General features: G+C 38.7%; 1 protein-coding gene and 1 long non-coding RNA gene across 2 annotated transcripts in view; one reads left to right on the top strand and one right to left on the bottom strand.

The window, feature by feature from the left end:
• Positions 1 to 6,205: 6,205 nt before the first annotated feature.
• Positions 6,206 to 9,732, bottom strand: LOC148661436 (uncharacterized). The gene is made up of 2 exons (XR_015939534.1): positions 9,612 to 9,732; positions 6,206 to 9,326 (listed from the first exon to the last, which is right to left on the bottom strand). It is a non-coding gene; the product is annotated as an uncharacterized LOC148661436 (long non-coding RNA).
• Positions 9,733 to 10,921: 1,189 nt separating this feature from the next.
• The window catches only part of htra1b (HtrA serine peptidase 1b), a 31,290-nt gene continuing 17,459 nt past the window's right edge, over positions 10,922 to 24,752 (top strand). The window contains exons 1-3 of the mRNA XM_088635179.1: positions 10,922 to 11,788; positions 20,605 to 20,704; positions 22,590 to 22,794. Coding sequence (XP_088491305.1) covers positions 11,323 to 11,788; positions 20,605 to 20,704; positions 22,590 to 22,794 — 771 coding nt within the window. The 5' untranslated portion in view covers positions 10,922 to 11,322. The remainder of the gene's footprint in view (positions 11,789 to 20,604; positions 20,705 to 22,589; positions 22,795 to 24,752) is intronic.

Here is a 24,752-nt window from a genome sequence, read left to right as displayed (position 1 = left end):
TCCACCAGGTTTTAGTTAACTTTCAATCCTCAGTGAGTAAAGACAAGGAAGCTGCTAATATTGACTAAGTGCACAACTAACGTAAGTAAAATCATTAAGAATATAAGAAAAAAAACTAGAAGACATAGTGGCCTTTCTAGGACTGGGAGGGAATATGAGTGGTCTTCCCACCAAGTTTACTTCCTAGACCGAAGGTTCCCAGCTCCTTACAGGCCTGTTCAAAATTTGCTCTACCTAGACCTGAGAAAAAGCTGAATTGCTCTAAATTAAGACAGAAATGAGTTCAACTGGACCATTAAGCATTGTGTTGGAATGAAACCCTGCAGAACTGGGTTTGGGAATTCAATACTGGGCAATCTGCTTTTCAGCCTTCAAATAAGCATCCAAGGGCCAGGCGCTTGCTTACATGCCAGGAGTTTTAGGGATAAAATGTAGGAAACGGTGTGATTCCTTCTAACACTTTTGAAATATAGTAGCTAGAATCATGAAAACATGGGAACAAATAAAGGGAAAGGGAAAGGCTTATTCCATGCTGAAAAGAAAAGACAATGTTTTGGCTGTGGAGCCTTCTTCGTGTGTGCTTTCATGTTTCATCACTGAAACATTGCTATCATCAGTGAATGAGGATGAAGATTACAACAAGAGTGGCTACACTGAGTTATAGAGAGACAAGAACGCTGGAATTTATTATTAGAAATTGTAATCTTTCCCATATAGATTGAGAAACATCACTTGAATTAAACTTAAATGACTAGACATGACTATCACCTGCTTTCTAAATTTATTAGAGCACCTGCCAGAGAGAATGTCAGCATTGATCTCTTCTTTTTGAATAATTGAGATAAATGAAGAAAAATTAAAGTTTGGTCATAATATGGTATGCTTTAACATTGTGCAGGCAGAGCTCATAACAAAGGTGCACAATTTTAGGAAAGCAGGCTGAAGGAATAAGAAGTAAAATTGTACAATCAGTAGAACATGGATGGAAATATTCAAAGATATTTTACTTGAAATACAAAACAGGTTAATCACAAAAGTAAATCAAAGGTTACAAAGCACTGGTCATACTGAAAACATATAAGAAGAGTATTAAAATAATTTAAAAGATCATCTGGTTAAAAACATAGCACAAGAAATTGCAAGTACAGGTAAAAAAAATTAAAGGTGGCTAGAATCTTTTTCTCAATACTACAACATCAAAAGACCAGTATAAGATTAAATAAAGTGCCACAGTGATTACAAAGGAGAACTTTTTTAGACAATGAAAGTGCCGTTGCTAATATTTCACTTAGTTGTTTTTTAGGAAATTAACAAAATGAGCAAAAGGTACGTTTTGTGTTAAAGTTAAGGGTACAGGTCCTTCACAGTTTCTTGGCACTGCTGTCCCAGGCTTTGTCTCCATGCATAGACAGCACTCTCATCTGGATTTTCTTCATTGTACTGTACTAGGGGGAACAATTAGGGACTACCTGTCGTATTTCCTGACTATGTGGGTTATCTTTGACTGCCATCCAAAGAGAAGAGTTCTAGACCAATTTGGTTCACAAAGATTAGAATCTATTTTATATATATAACTCCCCTCCCCTTCATCACTGCATCCAGTATTTAGTACAGCTGGGCTGAATTTTAAAGCAAGAGCAATAAAGGTCTTGGAACAGGATGATTCTGACTCATGCTGAAACTTCTCCTCATATCAGCTGCCAGAATGAAGGGAGCACAGTTAATTCACGCTCCTTGCAGGTTAAAATACGTGAAGACCTGTCCTCTCTGCTTTACTGCCTGCTTCTGGCCAGAAGGTTAATTTAAGGCCATCCTTTTTCTGCTTTGCCTCCCCTTGTGGCCTTCCCTCCCCCTTTTGGAAGCAATAAATCTTATCAAATTTTCTGCCTCCATTTAAAAAAAAACATATTTCCACTATTACAGAAAGGAAAATAACTTTTCCTTAACTCAACTAAAAATGATCCCACATCTTGAAAGATTTACCAACGTTAGCAGTTTTACTTTGATAGGGCTATGTTGGCAAATTATTGCATTAAAAATCCCGTCATAAAACAACCATTAGTAGTTCAGCGATATACCATTTGATAAAATAAGTAATTGTTTTTAGTAAATCAAAGTTTAACTAAGCTCCATTTAATGCCTTGCAACTCTAGGTACTGTACAGGAATATGTAAAAATAATCCCTTAAAATCAAGAGCAGAAAAAGAAATTACTATAATTACTTTTATTTTATAAATTTATATGGAAGGAATGCACTACATATTCATGGATTAAAACAAATTGATTCATGCACTAAATGGAAGGTATGGCATTTCAAAAGCTCTTGAGTATATGAGCAAATTGTTTCCAAATGCTACTTTAAAAGAACCTTACAAAGAGAAAGAGACAAGGGCCAAGGGTGTTTTCAGGAAGAGAGCACCCGGGTCAAAGGATTGGTCAGATTGAGAGTATTGGGGCCAGGGGATTGGTCAGAGAGACAGTATTGGGGCCAGGGGATTGGTCAGAGAGAAAGTATTGGGTCCAGGGGATTGGTCAGGGAGACAGTATTGGGGCCAGGGGATTGGTCAGAGAGACAGTACTGAGGCCAGGGTACCTAAAACTAAACATAATTCGAGCAGTTCTAGTTGATAACAATACAGGAGCATACTTTGAAAATGTTGAATTTAAGACATAGCCAAAATTCTTTTTCAGACAGTTTACAAAAAATGGCCACACATGGAAATAGACACACTTAAAATTAATTTCAATCACAGTCTAAGGCTGTGTGTTATGTATATGTCTTAAGTTTGTTTTAATACTGTTAAATACAACTTTATGCGGAACTCCCTGAAAACCGTACAATATACTTAATTTAGTTTGTGAAATTGTATTATACACTTTCATAATCACACATTTTATATGTGAACAGTTAAATATTAAGCTGACTGTAAGCGTTGTGTGTTGTAACATTGCAAGGACACCTGTGCAGCTGAATGGCACTTGGGAACACATAAATGAGTCCCTTGATTTTGTCCAAAGGTTGGTATGTGCAGTAAGCTTCTGCTGAAGGTTTGCTGTTATCCTCGGGGTCTCAACCCAGGAAATGTTTTGATTGTCTCCTATGGTCAAGGGCTCTTACAGCTGGAGATTTGTATGAGTGGGCCGAGTTGTTACAAATGTCTGGAAAATTGTAGATTCATGCATGTAAGCCTTAAAATACAACTATGGAGGGGTTGATATACAAGTATACCAGCTCTCTACTCCTGCTGGGATGCCCTGTGATGGCTCAGCTTATTTTGTGGGGGTTCACAGTGGACAGTGATATCATGGTTGATGTCATGGGCCAAAAAAAGGAGTAATGTTAGCTGACAACATCATGAACAGCTGGAAAAGCTCTGTTACTACAATAACAGGAGAAAACAGAAACTTTTTTGTTCAACACTTGATGTCTGTCAATGGTCTGAACTATTTTTTTAACCAATTTTCTTTGCAGAAGTTGGGACATTGATGTTCTGTCAGCTGTATTTTGTTCTTCAGCTGCCTAACCCAGTTGCTTGACTCTAACAGAAAACAACAGCATTTCCACAGCTCTCAAACTGGAGTCATACGACAGACCTCATTATTGCCAAAATGAAAATATTCTGGTTAAATCTGCATGTTACCCATCATTAATCACCAGGTGTGTCATGAAAATTATAAAACCTGTACATGCAATAAATGTTTATACAATACCCCCTTTCAGGAAGTATCTATATTTTGGCAAAGTACAATATTGACATATTACAATCAATAGTTTTTGTCATTTTAATTAAGCACTTCATGGAAATCGCCCTTAAACCATGCCACTAAATAAAATGATATAAACATTATATATATGCCAGTTTTTGGTCCTTTTTGGAAAGTCAAAATTAGAGGTGTCAATATTTGCATTGGGTGTTTCATGCAATGTCTGCCTTTGACATTGAACTAGAGGTTATATAAAGTAAATGAAGTGCAACACACACCCTACTTTATGGTTTCTAAACTCACAGAATTTGAAATACTTCACCAAATCTCATGGAGGTTGTTTGAAAAAAAAAATCAGGTTTTATTTCCTAACATGTGGTTCTGAAAGCCTAGAAAAACAGACATTGTTATTATTATTTTACTTTGGAATACGTTTCCATGCTCTAAGCAAACTGCTGGCTTTACCGTCATAAAAAATAACCACATTATAACAAAAAAAAACATTTTATTGTGGTGACTAATAAGCCTTATGGGAACACTTGAAACATTATAATAACTACCAATGCACAAGCACAGTATAGACTCATAAATATCAGGATGCATATTACAACCCTCTTTCAAAATTTAAATGATCTATTGAATTATTGAAATGTATTGATTTAATTCAATGAGTTGTAATGTTGTACCTTATTACATCACACTTCTTGCACTTTGAAACTTAGTTACAACTGACTGACGGAAATTTTACAAATTGTCATTATGATAATTACTATTATTAATAATAATAATAATAATAATAATTATTATTATTATTATTATTATTATTATAATAATTATAATAATAATAATTGCTTACACTTATATAGCGCTTTTCTGGACACTCCACTCAAAGCGCTTTACAGGTAATGGGGATCCCCTCCACCACCACCAATGTGCAGCATCCACCTGGATGATGCAACAGCACCCATAGTGCGCCAGAACGCTCACCACACATCAGGTATCAGTGGGGAGGAGAGCAGAGTAATGTAGCCAATTCATAGAGGGGGATTATTAGGAGGCCATGATTGGTAAGGGCCAATTGGAAATTTTGGCCAGGACACCGGGGTTACACCCCTACTCTTTTCGAGAAGCGCCCTGGGATTTTTAATGACCACAGAGAGTCAGGACCTCGGTTTTACGTCTCATCCGAAGGACGGCGCCTGTTTACAGTATAGTGTCCCCGTCACTATACTGGGGCATTAGGACCCACATGGACCGCAGGGTGAGCGCCCTGCTGGCCCCACTAACACCTCTTCCTCAAATGATGTGCATTTCTCCTTGGGAAAGGGTGTTTTGCTGAATTAATAATAAAACCTAAACCCTTAACTTTAACATTGAAACCTATACCAAAACCTAGGTTTAATATTAACATCCTAGATCTAACACTAAAATCCAGACTAAAAATGTAACTCTAATCTCAACTCTTAATCACCAACTCACATTCCTTTTTTATAGAAAAAAGCTTGATGAGGTATTTGAGCCATGAACTAACATTCAGAAATAAAGGTGTTTGAATGGCTTCTCCTAGTTGTATAACCTAGCATTTGCTCTAAAATAGCAAGCATCTGATCTGTCATTGCATTTACACTACAATACTTTGCTTAGTTGGCTCAGAATGATTGTATTGGCTTTTACCTAGATGCTAGTCAGTTGTAGGTCAGCCAGACATTTTCATAAGTTAGAGTTGTATGTTAAGGGAAAAAACAAGCACAAACAATTGTAAAGCATGTGGAGTTGATCAGGGAATACAGCAGTAGCGAAGTGATTTCATTGTCATGTGGCCTGACTATTAAGTACAAATTAGCAAAGCCCAGTGAAGGGAGCTCTAGTTTATTGCTTTCACAACATTGCATGCTGGTAATTCTAGTAAAATAGCAAAATTCTGTTAAGCAAGAAATGAAAATGCTTCATTAAGGACAAAAGTGTTGGCCCCTAATACACTATTGCAAAAGACAGGCAATAAAATAATCTATAGCCCTCCACAGTTTGACCTTCACTGTGTGTTGTTGGTGAAGGTACCCAGCTTCCACTCTGTGTGTTGTTGGTGAAGGTACCCAGCTTCCACTGACAAAAGGGGATGTTCCAAATGGAACTCAGGCCCTACCAGCTTTAAAGTTGCCTGTTTAGTTTTACTACACTAGAACTGAAAAGAACATGAGTCCGCAACAATATTAAGTAATGTCATTTAGACACCTTAATTATCCACCTCATGTAATAGGTTGTAAAGAGGTGAGTTATTTTCTACATATAGTAACTGGAATTATGGTTTACCTAACTTTTTCCAATAAATTCTCATATATTATTCTCTTCTATTCAGGGCATGGGCCCTTAGCTTTGCACTTATTCAGACTCAGACTATGTGTTTGCAGTAAGGAAACTTTTTCGTGATGAGACATTTTATGCTTATTCTTTAGCTAAAACATTCAGTCGTAAAGCTTCCATTAACATGTAAACAAACGAGTTCATCAAGAAGGCATTGTTTATTTGAACTGTATATACAATCTTTTCTGTATGTATACAGTGTTGTAGTGACTAACATTTGTAGGCGTTCTTTAATGGAAACACCTTTAAAAACAAACTGAGAATTTTGTGATGAATAATATCAATGCAAACAGTCAAAGTAACATTACAATAGGTTCACAAAAATTGGGGAAAAGAGTGCTTTGTTACTCCAGATTATAATGGTATTTTTAGAAACTGAGTATCAAAAAAAATGTATTGCTATTTTTTGCGTGCACGTTTTTAGAAAAAAAAATTATATTGATTTTAAATATGAATTTAATGTTTTGGTGTTATTTTGATTTCTTAAGGTCATGACTGACCTTGATACCCTGGTGTGACATTGTTGCAAAAGCACTTCACCTCCTGACGAGTGAGAGAATTAGCTGCTTGCTGGTTAGGAGGTGATTTAACCTGTGGAATGACAAGCCTGATAAGAATCAAGAAGAAAAATAACACAGAAAAGAAACAATATACCCCAGTTATCAAGAGAACACTATACTGCAATCAATGCTTTGTGCCATTACTGTACAGCACGTCATCTGGGGAACTGACGGCCAGAAGAGTTTAACTTGGAGAGATTTGCAATGAAACACAGCGCCATGATCTGGAAATCCACAAGTGATGGCACGTTATTCAGATCAACACGAAGGTCCAAGTGTGATGGTCTGACCAGGAATGTCTACCCGCCACAGAACTTCACTTAGTGATTTATGGTAACTGTCTTGAGCTACATCGACCCTCGGACCTCCTTTGCTCCCCTTCCTGCACGTTCAAACTGAATGACAGTTCAAACCGGGGTAGAGTGGTGGCTCTGTGGCTAAGGATCTGCGCCTGTGCCTGGAAGGTTGCCAGTTCAAATCCCACAGCCGGCAGAGGAATCCTACTCTGTTGGGCCCCTGAACAAGACCCTTAACCCCCCACTGCTCCAGGGGTGCTGTACAATGGCTGACCCTGTGCTCTGACCCCAAGCTTCTCTCCCTGTCTGTGTGTCTGTGTCTCATGGAGAGCAAGCTGGGGTATGTGAAAAGACAAATTCCTAATGCAAGAAACTGTATAGTGCTAATAAAGTGATGTTATGTTAAAAATAAATTACAGGGCAGAGCAAGCGGTGGCTCTGTGGCTAAGGATCTGCACCTGTGGCTGGAAAGTTGCCGGCTCAAATCCCACAGCCAGCAGAGGAATCCTACTCTGCTGGGCCCCTGAGCAAGGCCCTTAACCCCAACTGCTCCAGGGGTGCTGTACAATGGCTGACCCTGCGCTCTGTCTCATGGAGAGCAAGCTGGGGTATGCGAAAAGATGAATTCCTAATGCAAGAAATTGTATATGGCCAATAAAGCTATGTTATGTTACATGACAATATTCCGGCTGGACAATGTACACCCTCATGCTGTTTGTGTATACACCATCTTTCTTGCAAGATGAGACTGTGAGAGTTGCGGCGCGGACGCCCTGCTTGCCAAACGTGCCTATTGAACATGTGTGGAATGAGCTCAAATGACATCTAGGGCTCAGACAGCAGTGAACAGGCACATGCTTGTCCAGGATCAATGAGAGGAATGGGACAGAATCCCACAACACAGCATTTGTAAACTGCAAAGCTTGCACTGCAAATATACAGCTTGTAATTGCTTCCTACAGTGGCTGCATATGACACTGTTACAAATAGGGGGTTACAAAAAAAGATAATTACAGAAAATAGACTGAGCAGGTTTATCAGTAATTAAAATAAATAATCATAAACTCCAAATTGTAAAGATACGCCAAGAATGTACCAGATTGGTTGGTATAATTAGAGGCACATGAGATCTTTATTCTCTGGCACAACTTTGGCTGAATTCTCTATTTTTGTACCCCTCTATTTGAAACAGTATCATAACTTCCTTTGATCAATGTGTCCCAGACTCCCTGCCATTCAGCAAGCACCTCAGTTTCTTTGCTGCTTTAAAGCTCCCTAGAAATGCAAATGCTGACCATTGTCTCTAAATTCAACTCAACAACTCAATAGCCCCTTCCAATAGGCAAAATGTAATGGTAAGTATATAAGAGCCAGATTTCTTAGTGCACAATATGTTTTTGAGAGTTAGGAAATTGTACTACTATATCATTTTAATTGGTTGTGATTAACTTAAACCCGTTTAGAAAATGAATGGCACAAATGATATTCCAATATGACTCATCTGTACTAGGGTTTGTTTAAAAAAGTACAGAGGTTAATGTGCAGAAATCAGTACCATGTGTGGAGACAGTGGAAATACATGCTATACAGTAACACTTGATAACTGGACTGACTGATTGCTTGATAGAGTACCTGGAGATCCCATTTTGTTCTTAGACAAGAAAAGCATCTAGGTGCAAAAGACTGTGTATCACTGTCCAAAAGAATGGGTGATAATGCCATCTGCACCCGGTCTCCCTGGTGCTTTGCTGGATAGGAAGGCTGGACAGCAGAAAACTGAGATGTTCTGATACTGCAGGTACAGTAACACTAAGCACAGTGTTCTAAAGAACAACAGTCATGACTTGTAGCTGAAACAGTTGTAGGTTGACAGGAGTGTTACCACTTCCTAGCCTGTCCTCATCCAATCTCAGAGGCCAAGCTATGCTGGGTCTGGCAGTTCTGAGAGGGGAGCCTCTGAAACGTTTGCCGCAGTAAGAGGTGCTGGTAGACCAGTAGGTGGTGCTCTTCCTTTATACACTGTCCTAGTGTGGTGACAGTGGACTTTGTGCTGTAGGAGGTGTCGCCCCTTGAATGAGATTTTAAAATAAGATCCTGACAATGTGGTCATTAAGGATCCCCTGACACATGTCTTGAATAGGGGTATTAACGACATTTCCCGGACTAAACTCCACATTACACTTGCACAGTCTGGCCTGCTTAGTTATAATTGATAAGCTTAGCTGATACCCTTATCCAAGAAAAGTTTAAAGTTTCCTCTTAGTTCAACAAGTGAAGCAATTTCTCCCATTTCAGCCTGTTCTGATACCACTTGTCTGCGCAGTGTGTGCTGCACTGTGGTGGTTGATGAAGATGATCCTCTCCTCTATGTAAAGCTCCTTAAGATTCTTTGAGATGAAAACAGCTACATAAATACAAGCAAATATTCATTATTGTGCATCTGAACATCTCCCATTTGAGACTGCTGATGGTTTTTTACAACGTTTGTAATTAGCACGGTATTCATATGCAATGAAACATTGGCTACAAACTTTATTTACACGAGCATTTGTGTGTCAGGTTAAAGCGAGGATTATTAGTAAACGGATCTTTAAAACACGCTCTAACATGTTGTTTCGGTGTCGATAACAAGACATACACGTGACGACAAGGAAACGCGGGGAATTCTTCACTTGATGCGATCACTCACTCAGTATAGATGGAGTGGTACAACATCACGCTCCAGTTTTTTCCCCCGGCATTCTCTTCTCCGCCCTCTCCATCAGCTGCTTCGAATGAGGTTCGGTCTCGTTCGATTATGCGCGTATCCTGCGAGATAGACTCTCATCATAAATTAAAATATAGGCGACATGGAGTCGCCTGGAACCTGAGGGCTATATTCAGAGAGTTGGCTCTCTTACCATTGATTTTATTTTTGCTTTTATAAAAGAGTTGTATAAAATAATGCTGATAAATACGTGACTGAAGTTTTATTTTTGTCTTTAATTGATTTCGTGCACATGAGTTGTGTTTAAACGCCCCTCTTTGCTGCCTATACTTTATTTAGTAGATAAAAGTTGTAGTTTAAAAACAGAGGACAAAATATCTGCTCTGCCTGTTTCTTTTATTTGTTAAACGGGAGAAGAAGCTCCTCAACCATATACTTTAATTCACTTGCTCTCCTTTATTGCATCGGCATATATTATCGAATTCTGTTACTTTCAAATATAACTTTTATATTTAAGAGTTTTTCGGCGACCTACATACTGGTTTGGACAGAGCAGCATATGCTTGAAAAAATATAGAAAAAATTGTTATATCTAACAGGACAAACTAAAGCGCCATTGCTAGCTACCCAAATAAACACATTAGATGGGTTCGCATCTTTAACTCAAGCCAGTCGAGTTATAATTTTATACTATGGTATAGCGAAACAACCAAGCATTTAGATCAATTAATAAAACAAGGTGAAGTTAATTTCTCTTTTAGGATCACTTAAGGGCGACATTTTCTAGGATATTGATGCTATGGAATTAAATATACAGTAACGACCACAAAATTATGTAATTTGCTCTAAGTAGCAGGTAGTTAAATAACCGTAGATTTAAACCATGTGTTAAATTTTTACAGATGAATGACATCGACAACTAAAACATAACAGATGTGGAAATTCGCGTGGCAGATCTGATTTACGAGCACAGACGTCAAATTAGTTATTTGGGAGCAGATGTCTTGCAATAGCAATGCAGCGACATATTTTTGCAGCTGCAGGCATGACACAATAGGAATAAAAATTCTGTGCGCAGAACTGATCACAGTCTTGCAGGTACCGTTTTATACCCGAACTGTTTTGCAGTTTCGTTGTGCCAGGATTAAACTGTCACGTCACTTGACAGTCGAAGATGGAATAATGTTAATGCGCACCCTCGCTCAATCCCAGGATCGGGATTTCTGCGTCGCTTTACTTGCCTTGTTTCAGTGCTTCTGAGGGTTCAACTCAGCTCACTAGAGGTTGGAAAAGTTCTCCGCTTCCCAAAAAAAAATATCGTCATAAGTCGTCCACCAATCGCTGAGCTTGTTTATACTGTCTCTAAAATGTCTCAGGTCATGTGGAATGGCTGAGCTTTTATAAATCTGATAGCAAAGAAAACATTTACCGACGCGCACTGAGCGGGCAAGAGGAACAGAGTTACCTCCTACCGTGCGCACAGGCAAACACAGCTAACCACATAGCCAAGCAGCCTTTGAATCATTTGTATAAGTTATTGCATTGTTTATTTTGCTTTTTAACCTCTTTTTATTATATTGACTTTTTTGTAAAGCACCACTCTTAAAGCATTAGCAAAGAAAAACTATTAAATTTTGCTTAGGGAAAATAAATAGCATTTTCCCGCATTTATTTGTTATTGTTAGCGTTCACCATGCTGTGGCCACTTTTCTGTGCCGGTGTCCTTTTAGTTCCATTGATAGCCGAAGCCAGGATCTCTAAGCGGTATGTCATCGGCTGCCCCGACCGCTGCGACAAGTCTCAGTGTCCCCAGATCCCCGCTGACTGTTTAGCGGGCGACGTCCTGGACCAGTGCGACTGCTGCCCGGTCTGCGCAGCCGGGGAGAACGAGCCCTGCGGCGGCTCGGGAAGGCTTGGCGACCCAGTGTGCGCTGAAGGGCTAGAGTGCTCGGTTTCGGACGGAGTTGCTTACTCCGCTACCGTGAGGCGGAGAGGCAAGACCGGTACCTGCGTCTGTAAAAGCTCCGAGCCAGTGTGTGGCAGCGACGGCGTGTCCTACCGGAACATCTGTGAACTGAAGAGGGTCAGCAGTGGAGCGCAAAAGTTGCAGCAGCCACCTGTCATCTTTATACAAAGAGGAGCTTGCGGACAGGGTACCGGTAGGTTAAACATTGCTACCCAGTATACTTATATAAGCCTTTTTTTCCTTCTAATTAATAGGGAGTGCATTTTTGAGTTATGTTGTTTTTCTATCGAAAAGGAAAGTATACAATTTGTGCCTGTGTGAGGAGTGCCGATAACACGTTTTACATGTTACGTGTTATATTAATGTATCCAGCTCTGTACATTAGGCATCTTGTACAGGCTGTATAACTGAAGACAATCCTCAGAGAAAACTGTTTTGTGATATACTACAGGAGGAGATTAGTATACCCTTCTTTAATTCGTTATTCAATTCGTTTAGCATTGGAAAATTAGTTCCAAGTTGGGACTGAAGGACTTGCTCTTGTTGTTTCTGTGAAACTCTTGGCATGAATTTGATGCTAATCACTGCCAATCTACACGCTAGACGACGCCAGAAAACCTTTTTTTTTTACTTTGCCCTACATTCTGTTGGACAACCGTAAGTGGCCTCACGTGCTGAGCCAGCTGTTGTCGAAGAAACAAATTAAAAACTTGTGGCAATAGAAACTCTAGTACATGCAGCGTGTTCTCAAACCTAATGCTAAAGAAATCTCATACTCATGTACCACTCTGAACTGTTAATTAAGAATGTGTTTCATGACTGGCTGTTTTACAAAGGAAAAAAAAAACATGCAATTGAGTTTGAGCTTGGGATCTTTCTGTGTAGGACAGGGTTCTTCAACAATGACAATAGAAAGCCACAGCAAGGAAGATCTTTATAGAGAGATTAAAATGGCAGATGAGTACTGACCTAGAAAACACATTCATTAAGAAGTGGTCTAATTATGACACTCAGAGATGAGCTGAAATTAAAACGGGAAGGCTGGTTTGCTATCAAGGAACAGTGTTGCAGTGCCCTGTTTTAAGATAACAATCCATGCTCCAACCAGTATCCCAGCAAATCTTTATTTTCCTAAAACTGCTGGGAGAAAGCTGAATCAGGCTAATGGAAAGTCATCAAGGAAACGAGAGGGCTTTTCTTGAGAAAATCATGTAAATCTGAAAGGATGCCATCAGCATATCTTTGAAGTGCATTTTGTACTTCACTGTAGTGGTTTGCCAAATATATAAAATTTGCAAAACGTGTTCTCTTGTACTTATTTGTACTGTCTGGGCAGATTTTAAAACAGTGTGTTATGTCAATGAAATGTTTCCAAAGCAAACTAATACCCAGGTCGTGCAAACAGTTTAGTCTGTAATGATTTAAAAATGTCTTTATTTAATAGGTATCATATGCCATTTATAGGCATCATTGAGATATTATAGATGTAGATTTTTTTTTCTTTTAATTACTAGGTGATCTTTTGAGTTCCATTATCTAGAAGTAACCTTTTTTATTCTTGTTCCATACAATTTATGTTAAAATTGATGTCTTTTCAAAATAAGATAAAAATGTCCAGTGCCTGCTGAAGTCTCTGACAACTGCCATATTATAGCTAGTCAGTGAGTCCTGTAATATAATGTAAATATATAATGGAGAATTGCATGCCCTACTTGTTAATAGGGTAGTTGTTTTCTCTACCACCCAAATGTTTTCTTTTTACTGCAGACATAAACATCCCAGTCCCTTAATCTTCTTCTCCAGTGATTAGAATCCTCTGTCCTAAAGTAAATCCCATCTCATCACAGTAGCCTTCATGACGGTTAGTGAAGGAAGAGATCTGTTCAGCCTCAGTGGTTTGAAGTTTGAACTTTTTGGGTAGCAAAACCATAGTCACAAACAGATGTTCTTTAAAGCTTTATACTTCCAATACATATTCGTAAATGCATATACACAAAGTAGTCCCATTTAAACTGTATGACAGTTGCTGCAACATACTATATCATGTTTATACTGTACTGTACTGTTTGTAAGAAACAATCATGAACATTTTAAACACTTTAAGTCTTGTAGTAAAAGTTCTACACACTTGATTATTACAACAGGCTAAACTGGAGAATGAAATTATGTTGACAGTTTGGTACAAATCTAAATGGAAGGGCTTTGGATACACTGGATGCAAATTCCTTGACAAAGATACTCTCTTGTCCAAACAAGTTGCATATGTGAACATCTCTTGCTGTCCTCTTGGTGTGAGTCATTGTTCTTGTTTTTTCCTTAGACACGCATTACAGATCCATCTACTAAAAACTGCCAGCTTTACATTCTTTACAAGCAATGCAGTAGTTCAAGTCATAATTCAATACCTTAGTATTGCACTAATAAAACAGTTGGAGTTCTCATTTTGCAGAAAGTGGTCTTACTGTACTTACATGGGCCAGGCAGTAGTGCACCTTTTTGCTTCGAAGAGCCAGTTTTCCTGAAGTACTTATAACACTCTTTTGAGTTGGGTATAATATAGTGCTGCTTGGCTGAAGTTTATTTGCAGGGAACATCTCCCAAAATCAACCTGAAATCCACTGCTGTCAGCAGTTTAATATCAAGTTCAGCTGAAATAAAGCAGGGATTTCCAAGAGTCTGGTTTGAGAATAAAGGTGAAACAGAAACATGGCCTCAGCCAGGCTGTTTTTAATATATTCATGAAATCTTTGCAGATAACAGAGCAAAGGCCCCTGCCCTGTTAGAAACCACACTGATATATTTAAAGTATTTAGTTAGGGAATCTGTAGATTATCCCTTTTTTCCTTTGAATTTTCTTCCTGTTTTCTCAGCTTCAGCTTCTCTTAAAAATACGTTATTTTCAGTAAGCTGTACTGCGTAATATTAAGTTGCTTAATATTTCCAGAGTCCATGCCAAACAGTCATTCTGGCAGGTCTCAGTCCAAAGCCATGACTTCTACACGAGTTTTCATATTGCATTATGTCATTTTTATCTGGTTTCCAACCAGTCGTTATATAACATTGAAATGGCGTCAGATCTGGGTCAGATTCTGAAGCCTTTGGAGAATGACATTGTAACCCTTTAACCCAACATTGTAACTTCTAGTTACGGCACATCAATTCAAGCATCTGAAGTTAGTGTGCAGAATTACAAAGTAATTGTGAAGGACAGGAGTGAATGATAGTACAGTATATGCTGCCTTTGTAGACTTGTTTCTGCTGTCTTTATGTAGTTTTTATTTCCGTATGTATTCACCATATTCAGTAGGTTCTGTTTCCTGTGGATTCCTTCAACGATTCCATAAGTTGTCATTAGATTTCCTAGTTCAGGTGGGTATGATCAAAATGATCAAAGATCATTAGGTCTTCTATACTGTACATGATGTGGACATTTAATGCTGTTATTAATGGACAAGCTGTTTCAATCTCACACAGCTATTCACAGTCAGATTATAATGAAGAATACATTTTGCTGGTTGTATATACTGTGGTATGTTAGCATCGTTTCAAACTGTAGGTTATTCCTCAGTCATAGCACTGCTGGCTGCAAGACTATGGAGGGATTCAGACTTGAATTATTAGTACCCCTTTTCTAGCACTGCAGCCAGTTGAAATAGCCTGCTTAAAAGCAAACCATTCCTTTAATTTATCCAATACCTAAATTAGTGCGTGCTGCAAAGAAAAGCTGAAAGCACTTTGAGCTCAATAATCGTTTGTTTAGTGTGTGGGTGTGTGTGTGCTGTTCCGGTGAGCCAGCCAACACACACAGTTCGGCCCCGACAGTCCGCTGATGCCTACTCGGCTGCTGAGACAGCTCCGGGAAGAAATGCAGCCTGCAACCTAATCTCTCCCAGCCTTCACACTGGGAGGAAGGGGCAGCTTCCGAATGGAAAAACTCATAAAATACCGGTGTCAACAGTATTCTGGGAATCACGGTGAAAACAGAGAAAGTGTCTGCTGCTGGGAGCCGGTTATTTGAGAGTGTCAGAGGGAACAGAGTGAGCACACAGGCAGGGAGGGGTACGGGGTTAGGGTTTGAGGGATGAGGACTGCAGGACAGGGAGAGGGAGTTCAGGAACTCTGTAGACCTGGAAACATGGGCTATTCAATACGTCACACCTGGCTGGCCCGTAGAGCAAGGGCCAGTAGTAGTTTTTTAGCATGGCACTGTTATTTCTTTCCTTTTTTGGTAGCACAGGAAAGACTATTTTTTATAATACACCTCCAGCAGGCTCAGATATAAACTACATTACTCCTGCTGACTAGTTGTGAATGACAACTGAAGGAGAAAAAAAGGAAATGGAGGTGTAAACAGATTTTAATCAGTGATTAGCTAAAAACAAACAACCCTTACTGGATCAGACTTTCACTGATAAAGTTACTTTAAGTTTGCATATTGGAATGCCAATGAACCATGAAAACTGTTTCTCTTACTCTTTGGTAGATGTAGGCAATGTTGACTGGAGGAAGTTGCAGGAATGAGTTGCTCTCATTCATAAACACAAGAAAGGGATTTTTTTGTATCATCTCCGTACATGAATGAAAAGAGGACTTCACAGTCTGATCCTGCATGTATAGTTGCAAAATTGAGCTGTCTTTAGATAAAAATATTCAGACATGATATACATGAAATATGATTCAGTATATGGTATCATTCTATATACAACTAAAGTATCCTTCAGATTTATGATGGCTCATTTTAAATGCACTGCAGTAAGAATTGATACTAGTGGATATGAAGAGAGAATCAGATACATCCAGTGAGGGGGGTGCTACATACCCATGCAGAGTGTAATTAGCGACCCTTCTTGCAAGTACTCCGGACAAGTTTCTGTATTTTATTAAGTTAGGTTTTGTTTCACATTTAATGCTAATTTTTCTAGATGACTTTTATTTCCATATTTAATATTGGAAGTCATTGCAATCGGTTTCTTCTGTATAAAATGAAGAGAACAAAGTTACCTAATAATGTGTGGCCTGATGATGGCTTTCATGACTGGGAAGTTGTACAGTACATATGAGAAGGAGAGGAATGTGATAAGGTCAGGAAGCAAGCCAAGCATTTATCAAGGCGCAGTAACTGATAGGTACTGAGGAAAGAGCTATCGGTGGCTTTTAGAATGGTAAGAATAGATGGGTCAGACTTCACATACAGGAAAGTAAGTTATGGTCTGTGAAATGTAAAAATTTATTTTGCATCACCACCTCACTACTACTCACCAATGGCTAACCTAAAGAAATAAGACTGTTAAAATGAATGTGGCTCTCTTGCATGTAGAAACTAGATCGAGAAGCGTAAGAAATGGTCTCGGAGAGAGCTGGCAAGCTCAAGTTTTCGCACCTGGAGCAGTATAGATCAAAACCTCAGGGAGCATGAGGAGATGTGCGAAAGGACAGCATACAAATGTATTGAAAAGTGATTGGCTTCCTGTCAGTTTCTGAATGTATTCCTTGTTTCTCTTTCCCTTGTGTAACTTTCCCTTCTGTGCTGAGAGGGGGTTCCCCCTCTCTCAGACACCTTTCTGTTGCTCAGAGCCTAAACACGTCTATCTGGAGCCAATCCTGGTTTAAAAATGTGTTTATCTGGGATAATTTATCGGTCTGTATATCCTTCCTTCGGTTGCTTTTCATTGTTTCAATGCATGTCTGAAACATATATGCGAAGAAACAAAGAAAGCTATGTATCATATACACAGAAAAATCTTGATAATTGAAAAAAGCATTCACTTGTTTAATTGAATGTCAGGTCTTATTTTACAAAGTAAAAAGGATCTATAAAAAGGAACCAATTTCTTCTTTAATAGCATTTTTTGGTTTGTTTTGCGAACTGTATTTTTTCAAGGCAGGTCTGTAGAAGAGATATTTTTATTATGTTTTGTCTTGAGGTCGACTAAATCCTTCCAGCGTATCATTATGTTGTGCCCTACCACCAGTATTATCATAGCTGTGTTATAACTATAATATGAGAAATATAAAACACATATGTTACATAAATATAGCTTATATTATTGTGATAATGCTTGCTCATACATGCAGGAGGGGTATCTTTTTCACCCAATGAGAAATAGATATCATCTTTTATTTGCTTGGTCTTGCAATGGTTTTAAAATGAACATTGAACAAATTGCTTGAAGTCTGGGTTACATTAAAGTAAGAACACCCAAACCTTTTTGTATTTTAAGTCATTTTGTAAGAGGATGTTATGAGATGTATAAAGATACTGTCTATAAATCTTAGATTTTTTGACTTTATAGATGTACATGGCTTTGTGGACAATAAGTACTTTAAATAATACCTTCATGGTCCATTATACATAGAGATGAGTAACTCTGGAAGTAGCATCTTTAATTTATTAATATTGTGGTGGAATTTTATGGCATAGATTATGAAATGGTACATTAGACTCTAAACATCTAAACTGATTAGATTAGATTCATGTGCCTAACTTAATTAAAAAATAGAAGCTGAATTTGTCCTTAAATATTTGTTTTATGGGGTGGGGAAAATGCCCCCCGCAAAAATGAGGTTATATTGTCTCTTGAGAGGATGGTAGTTAAAAGCAATTTGTTTGGAGTGTGGTGGAAAGTTGGCTCAAATACCTGTTGTAAAATGATCATTGCACAGTAGGTCTGTTTTTTTATTTGACACAATGCTAATAAATGCCATGAAAAAATGAATGTTCATGTTTATTTTGTAATCCAACCAGTTCAGTTTAATTTTGTATAAGCCAGATATATCATCTGATGACAGGAATTCAAGGACACAGTGGTGAGGAGTAATGTCGTTGTTTCATTTCTTTAAATGAATAGGAAAAAGAAGCAATAATTTTGCTGTCTAATTTTTTTTGGACTGTGGCTCTGGAGCAGATGAGCAAGAGGCTGGCCTCCTTCAGTGTGAAAGGCCAAATGCCGTTCCCATTCCTGGGTGCAGCAGAGATCTTTACAGTCTTGCTTCCAGGTTTCTGGGAAGTTTGATTTGAGAGAAGATGGAATTTCTGTGCATTATTTAATTTAAATAACACACAGGAATTACATATTGATAGGGAAAAAGTTTGTTGGGATTTGCTATCATGGAAAATGTTGACTCATTTGTAATCTACTCCCCTAAAGTCTATGGTCTGGATGTTACTTAGGAGGACTGCAATTTGCACTTTTATACGGAATGAGCATTACATGCTTATATAAGGAAAGTGACAGTTATTTTATGTCCAATCAATTTAAGTCAATACTGCTAAGATGGGCTTATTTTGGCACTGGTTACATGTGTTAGGAAGAGAATTTCCAGCTTTACTGTCACATTTTCTATAGTCCTCTGCCTTGAATAAAATGAGGCTTTACTCTTGGTTTATCCATCTGGGGCTCATTTCAGCTGGGCTAAGAGATAAAAGTCAAAACATGGACTTCATCCAACACAGAGCATGTGACTTCCTGAGTTCCCTTTTCATAACATGTTTCGTAAGATGCAAATTCGGGGGGTGATTTTTTGGGAATGGTGGGGGGGGGGCAGTGCTCTGTATTTGGATCCCATGTCATTGAAGAAATATTCTGGCCTGGGCCCTGACCACTGAGGCTGGGCTGAAAAACAAAAAGTCAAGGAGAAAAGGCATGATTTGCAGTTTTGCACACTGCAGTTGCACAACCAAGGTCGTGCAAGGTAAAATAAAGTATTATGTATGTATGGTTATAAAAGATCTGATTGTGTCGTTTCCCTGAAATTGATAAACATCCTGCTTAGAACAGTCCCTTCTCCGGTTAGAATGATAGTCAGGCTCACTGTTTAACTGCACACAGGTGTTGTTTCATTCCAATTTTATGAATATTGTAACCCACTTCAGGTGTCACAATTCCATCTGATTAAAATAACTGCTTATTTTGAGCTTTTCATTTCTTCAAATTGACAGAATTTAAGTGCTTGGTTTGCTGAAATGTACTTGTTGTCAACATTTGTGTAATTGTGTACCATTTTAATTGATAAGACATACTTATTTCCTATGTAATATTTGTCACTTTCAAGTTTTAAGAGACCGTGAAAATATTTTCATCATTTTATAATCTGTAATCCAGTGGGTTGTGATTTCTGTCAGGCAAACGAGGATCTGAGCTGCAAAGATTTCAGAAGTGACAGACTTTGTCTGTGGTACTTAAGAAAACAGTCATGTCTGCAGGCAGAAACTAGAATACTATAGATACACAGAGGACTCTGCCTATTTGGTTTGTAAGAGATTTCAGGTGTTTCTGTGACTTAGGATTTTGGTCGTATTACTTTGAGCATTCACCCCACTTGTTTAGGCACTAAATGAATAACAGTACAGAAACATACTCACAGGTGAGAAAGGTTACTTTGCTTCATCTGTTATAGTTATACATGGATTGAAAGGACTCTTTATAAAATTGGAGTTACCACTACTGTACCATCTACAGTACAGGACACTTCTAGGCACATTATTAATTGTTGCTACTGTAGGATAAGTGTTATTGAAGCTAGCAACTACCTTTGAGTAATGGAGCAGATTTTGCATGGATAAAATCAGCAAAAAACTTTTTAAAGAAAAATATATTTGTCTTTGTGCTTCTTTCCCTTTAACATCTCTCTGTAGATACTATACAATTCAACTTTCCCTCATTCTTCACTGAGGCTTGCATGAAACACTTAACTCTCACATTTTAAACACTGTCTCATACAGCTGCTTGATAGTTGTCAACAAAACAGGCAGGAAGAGTGGAAGTAAATTAAGTGTCTCAGGTATTGCTTTGTGCACATGTCTAATTTTTGCCTTTACATTTTTATTGATGTTCAATAGGCTCATATGAACAAAATGTGAAGCAGAATCAGCATGTTTGAGCAAAGCCAGACAGAGCTGTATGGATATTTCTCCTGAATAGTCTTTTATATGTTAGTGTCTTTTAACAAGCAGCATGAGTAATGCACTCATCTCTGTTTTTCATTTTTTTTCTCCTTCTTTGTTTATAGCCCAGGAGAACCCAGACAGCCTAAGGCACAGATACAACTTCATTGCAGATGTGGTTGAGAAAATTGCTCCTGCTGTGGTTCATATTGAACTGTATCGCAAGTATGTCTTTCTTTCTGACTATATCACTGCACTCATCTCCCTACAGCACTTAAGAGTTAACTTGTATATGGACCCTGAAGATATAGCATATACTGTATGTAATAATAATTAATCATTAATAATTGCTTACACTTATATACTGTAGCACTTTTCTGGACACTCCAAACAAAGCGCTTTACAGGTAATGTGGTCTCCCCTCCACCACCACCAATGTGCAGCATCCACCTGGATGATGCGATGGCAGCCACAGTGCACCAGTACGCTCACCACACATCAGCTATCAGTGGGGAGAACAGCAGAGTAATGAAGCTAATTCATAGAGGGGGATTATGAGGAGGCCATGATTGATAAGGGCCAATGGGAAATTTGGCCAGGACGCCGGGATGTAAATCAAAGCATATTTCTTTTTAGCAACTACACTACTTTTCTGCAAGTCCTTCTGATGTTTAGTGTGAGACTACATGGCATAAACGAATTAATTGTTAAATTGAAAAATCTTTGAATATTCAATTAACATTGAATGAGCGTCTTCTGGCGCACTGCCAGGCACATCCTACCTTGTGGAGACCTCAGTGGTGACCCAGGACACTGTATCATCGGTTTGACCTGGAATCTGTTGTGGAGGAAACATCTCTTCCTCCCATTTCTAGATGTCCAGTTCACGGCTCTCACCATGATAAGCACTGAAACTGGATGGATGGATGGGTGTTGCTTTTGCGTTATTACTTTCAGTAACATTTAACAAAGGGTATAGGGTGTAAAGGGTGACTGTGCATAATAACTACCAAAAAAAAACAAAATAAAATTCCTATACATTTGTGTCAGAGAGAGATTTAAAACAAACATTAATTCAAAGTGTTAATGCATCTAATGGGGATTTAGCATGCAAGTGCTTATGGTATGGTAATTTATGCCATACATAATAGTTCCACTTTTTCATTTTGTTAAAAATAAAGTTGCTCATATTAAATTTAATCAAAGCTGCTAAACCTTCTGTTGTATTTGTTTGTTTAATTAACGTTGAACAGTTTCATCCAAATTAATGGAACTCTTTAAGGTTTATGTTGTCCTTAAGCAAACTTCACAGTATAGTGCCTCTGTACTGTATATTTTCCTTAGTCAGTTTTTGTTTTCTTCTCTATGTGGATGCAAACCCGAACATTCTTTTAATGACTCAGTTATGCACGCTATGTAAGTACTTTTACTTCTTGTGGCATCTTTATTAGCCAGCTTAAAGCTGTGTATGACTGTAACATGCGTAAACAGTGTATTTACACATATGAGAACAAAGAGAAGAGACTTGACAATGGAGCAGAAGTCCCATTTGGGCCCCAAGGGAAAATGTGTGTATAGAGAAACTGTTAAGGTCTGATTCTAGAGTTTGACCAAGATGAATTGGGTGAGATATTAAAATCTGTGAGGTATAAGGTGTATTCATTGGGGAGGAGTATAGCAAATCGAGAGAGCTGAGAGCTTTTTATTCCATGCCAAACATCCTCCTGCTGCTATCCACTGAGCGCAATAAGAGACAATGTAAGGTATTTGTTGAGAGGACTGCAGGTGGGTTACTTTAGCAATGAGGAAAGTAGATACATTTCTCGGAACAAGAATAAATTCCCAGCTATATCGCTCTCAAACAGCATTTGTGGTAAACATCTTGCTCTCCATTCCAGCGTACGCTCTTGTCATTGTGTCTGTGAAAGTGTGAATCGGGAACAGAACTGGACATGGTTATATCTGTGAGATGGGAACTGGGTATACTACTAAACAAGGATTTTTTCTATTTTCAGTCCCTTCCTGTTACAAATGCTGCTTGGTTTCCCTGTCCAAAAATCTCTTTCTATTTTTTTTCTGTGTAAACCCCACCCCCCTCACTGACCGCTAGGATGGTCTTCTCAAAACGGGAGGTGGCAGTGGCCAGCGGCTCAGGCTTCGTGGTGTCAGAAGACGGGCTGATTGTCACCAACGCCCATGTGGTAGCCAACAAGCACCGGGTGAAGGTTGAACTAAAGAGTGGCGCCACCTATGACGCGAAGATCAAAGATGTGGATGAGAAAGCCGACATCGCCCTCATCGAGATAGACGTGCCGGTAAGAGTCATGGTGCAGTTGAACATAGAGAGTCCTGCCGAATTCACACGAGCAGCTTTAACTTCACGATGAAACACACTGGTGCAACAGTATGCCAAGCACAAAGACAGCAGTGATGGGGCTCTCAATACACTCCCCTGCAGTTCAGAACCGGTAATACCAAGCTTAGTTTACTAAAAATAAATATTTTTAAATTAAGGAATAAAGTAGGCCTTAAAATGGGAAATAGTAGGGCTGCATTACAGTGCAAATTCTGAATGTATATTCCTCTTGTGCCTGGTCTTTTAAAGCAAAGTTCAAAACATCCTTTATGTTGGATGGTTTTCACAGGCTATTACCAGACAAATAATCACCCAGTGGACCACGGGGTCTGTCTTCAGTGTTATGACGGAACAGATCCAGAGTGTTTGATGTGAAACAGCTTCTCGGTTGGCTCCTTTGGGAGTCCCTGTGCTGAGGGGACTGCCAGCATTCCTTTCTGACACAACTCCTGCCCGCAGCTGACGTGGGAAGATGGAGGAGTCTGGAGGAGCTGGCTGCAAGCAGGGCCTGTTTCCCACAGTGCCAAGCTGGCTGTCTGCACATGGCGTACCCTCTCTTGTCACTGCTAACACTCGGTGCGCCCCTCTCTGGCCCCATTACTGTCTTCATTACTGACCATGCAGTGTTGACAGGGTCCCCCTAGGTCTGGTTTTGGCAGGCTGGAAATTAGAAAATCGTGCAAAAAATCTTTTTGAAATTGCATAATGGCATCACCTCTGCTTAATTTTCAGTAAGTGTCCTGAGAGAGTCGCTGTGGTTTGGGATTTCTAGATAACTTAAAATTAAAACAATCACAAGACAAGTGCATTTTCTGTTCTTCCTGTCCACTTCTTTCTGTTCCGTAGGAGCCTTGTGGTGTAAAAACGTGCATGGGGCATGGCAAAATATCATTTATGTTTTGCATTTGATCTATAATGTTTGGGAAGATTAAAAACACATTTTGGGGGAAAAGGAAAGCTAACTGCATGTTGCAAAGATGGTATAAAGGAATAGATGACTCTCCCTTCGATAACCGCATGAACGCGAATCGAGGTTTTTTAAAAATCCAGACAGCATTTATGATTTAGGAAAACTAATAACTCTTAGCTTGTGAGTTGAACCTCAGGGTTTAAGCTGCTTATTTACATTAAGAATAGTTTTCCCAAGTGAATTAATTCCTCCATTGCAATGATTTCCAACAAAAATAAAAAGAAGAAAAATGAACAAAACCAAAAGAATTTTTATAGTTAAGGACTTAATTAGGATAAAGTCTTTTGTGGAACACAGTAAAAAATTCCAGACTGCTCTTCCCAGAGACTAAATTGGGAAACAATTGTAAAGTAATTTTGTTTTTAGTTTTTATGTATTGACTTTAGCCTTTTCTGTTTTGCTTGTCACTCAAACGACATTGTGTTACTGTCTCACTGTTTTATGGTACTGTAATCCTTTTGTACATCAAAGGTGTCAGATAAATAGAAACGAAAAGTATCTAGAATTGTTTTTTTTGCGGTAAAGCGCTTCAGGATGTCTTTGTTGTAGATTTTCAAGGACAATAACAAGTAAAGTGCAGACAGACACAGTGCTGTGTATTTACTTTGGCAGGGGACACAGAGAACCTTGATTTCACGAGATCTTCTTCCCTGACCCTGTCAGAAATAAATAAGTGAAGAAATGACTAGACTAGATGGGTATTGACACAGCTTTTACTTTTCTGTGCCATTTAGCCCAGAGCAGTTTTGCTCCTGACAACTGTACTGTGCTATTGATGCTGTTACAGCGTGCGTGTTCATGCTTGACATGCTTGCTGGTGGTGTGATTGTGGATTGTCAGAGGTTTCTGCGGGCTTCATGTTTCTACAACCACTGAAACCATTACTTTTTTGAGTCCCAAAAAGAGTAGCTATATAATAAGATTAATTCCTTTGAAAATTTAAGGAA

Source organism: Lepisosteus platostomus, chromosome 6 (assembly GCF_059453375.1).
Source record: "Lepisosteus platostomus isolate fLepPlt1 chromosome 6, fLepPlt1.hap1, whole genome shotgun sequence".
Lineage (NCBI taxonomy): Eukaryota > Metazoa > Chordata > Actinopteri > Semionotiformes > Lepisosteidae > Lepisosteus > Lepisosteus platostomus.
The sequence above is the reverse complement of the archived record's forward strand: the minus strand, read 5'-3'. Positions and strand labels throughout refer to the sequence as shown.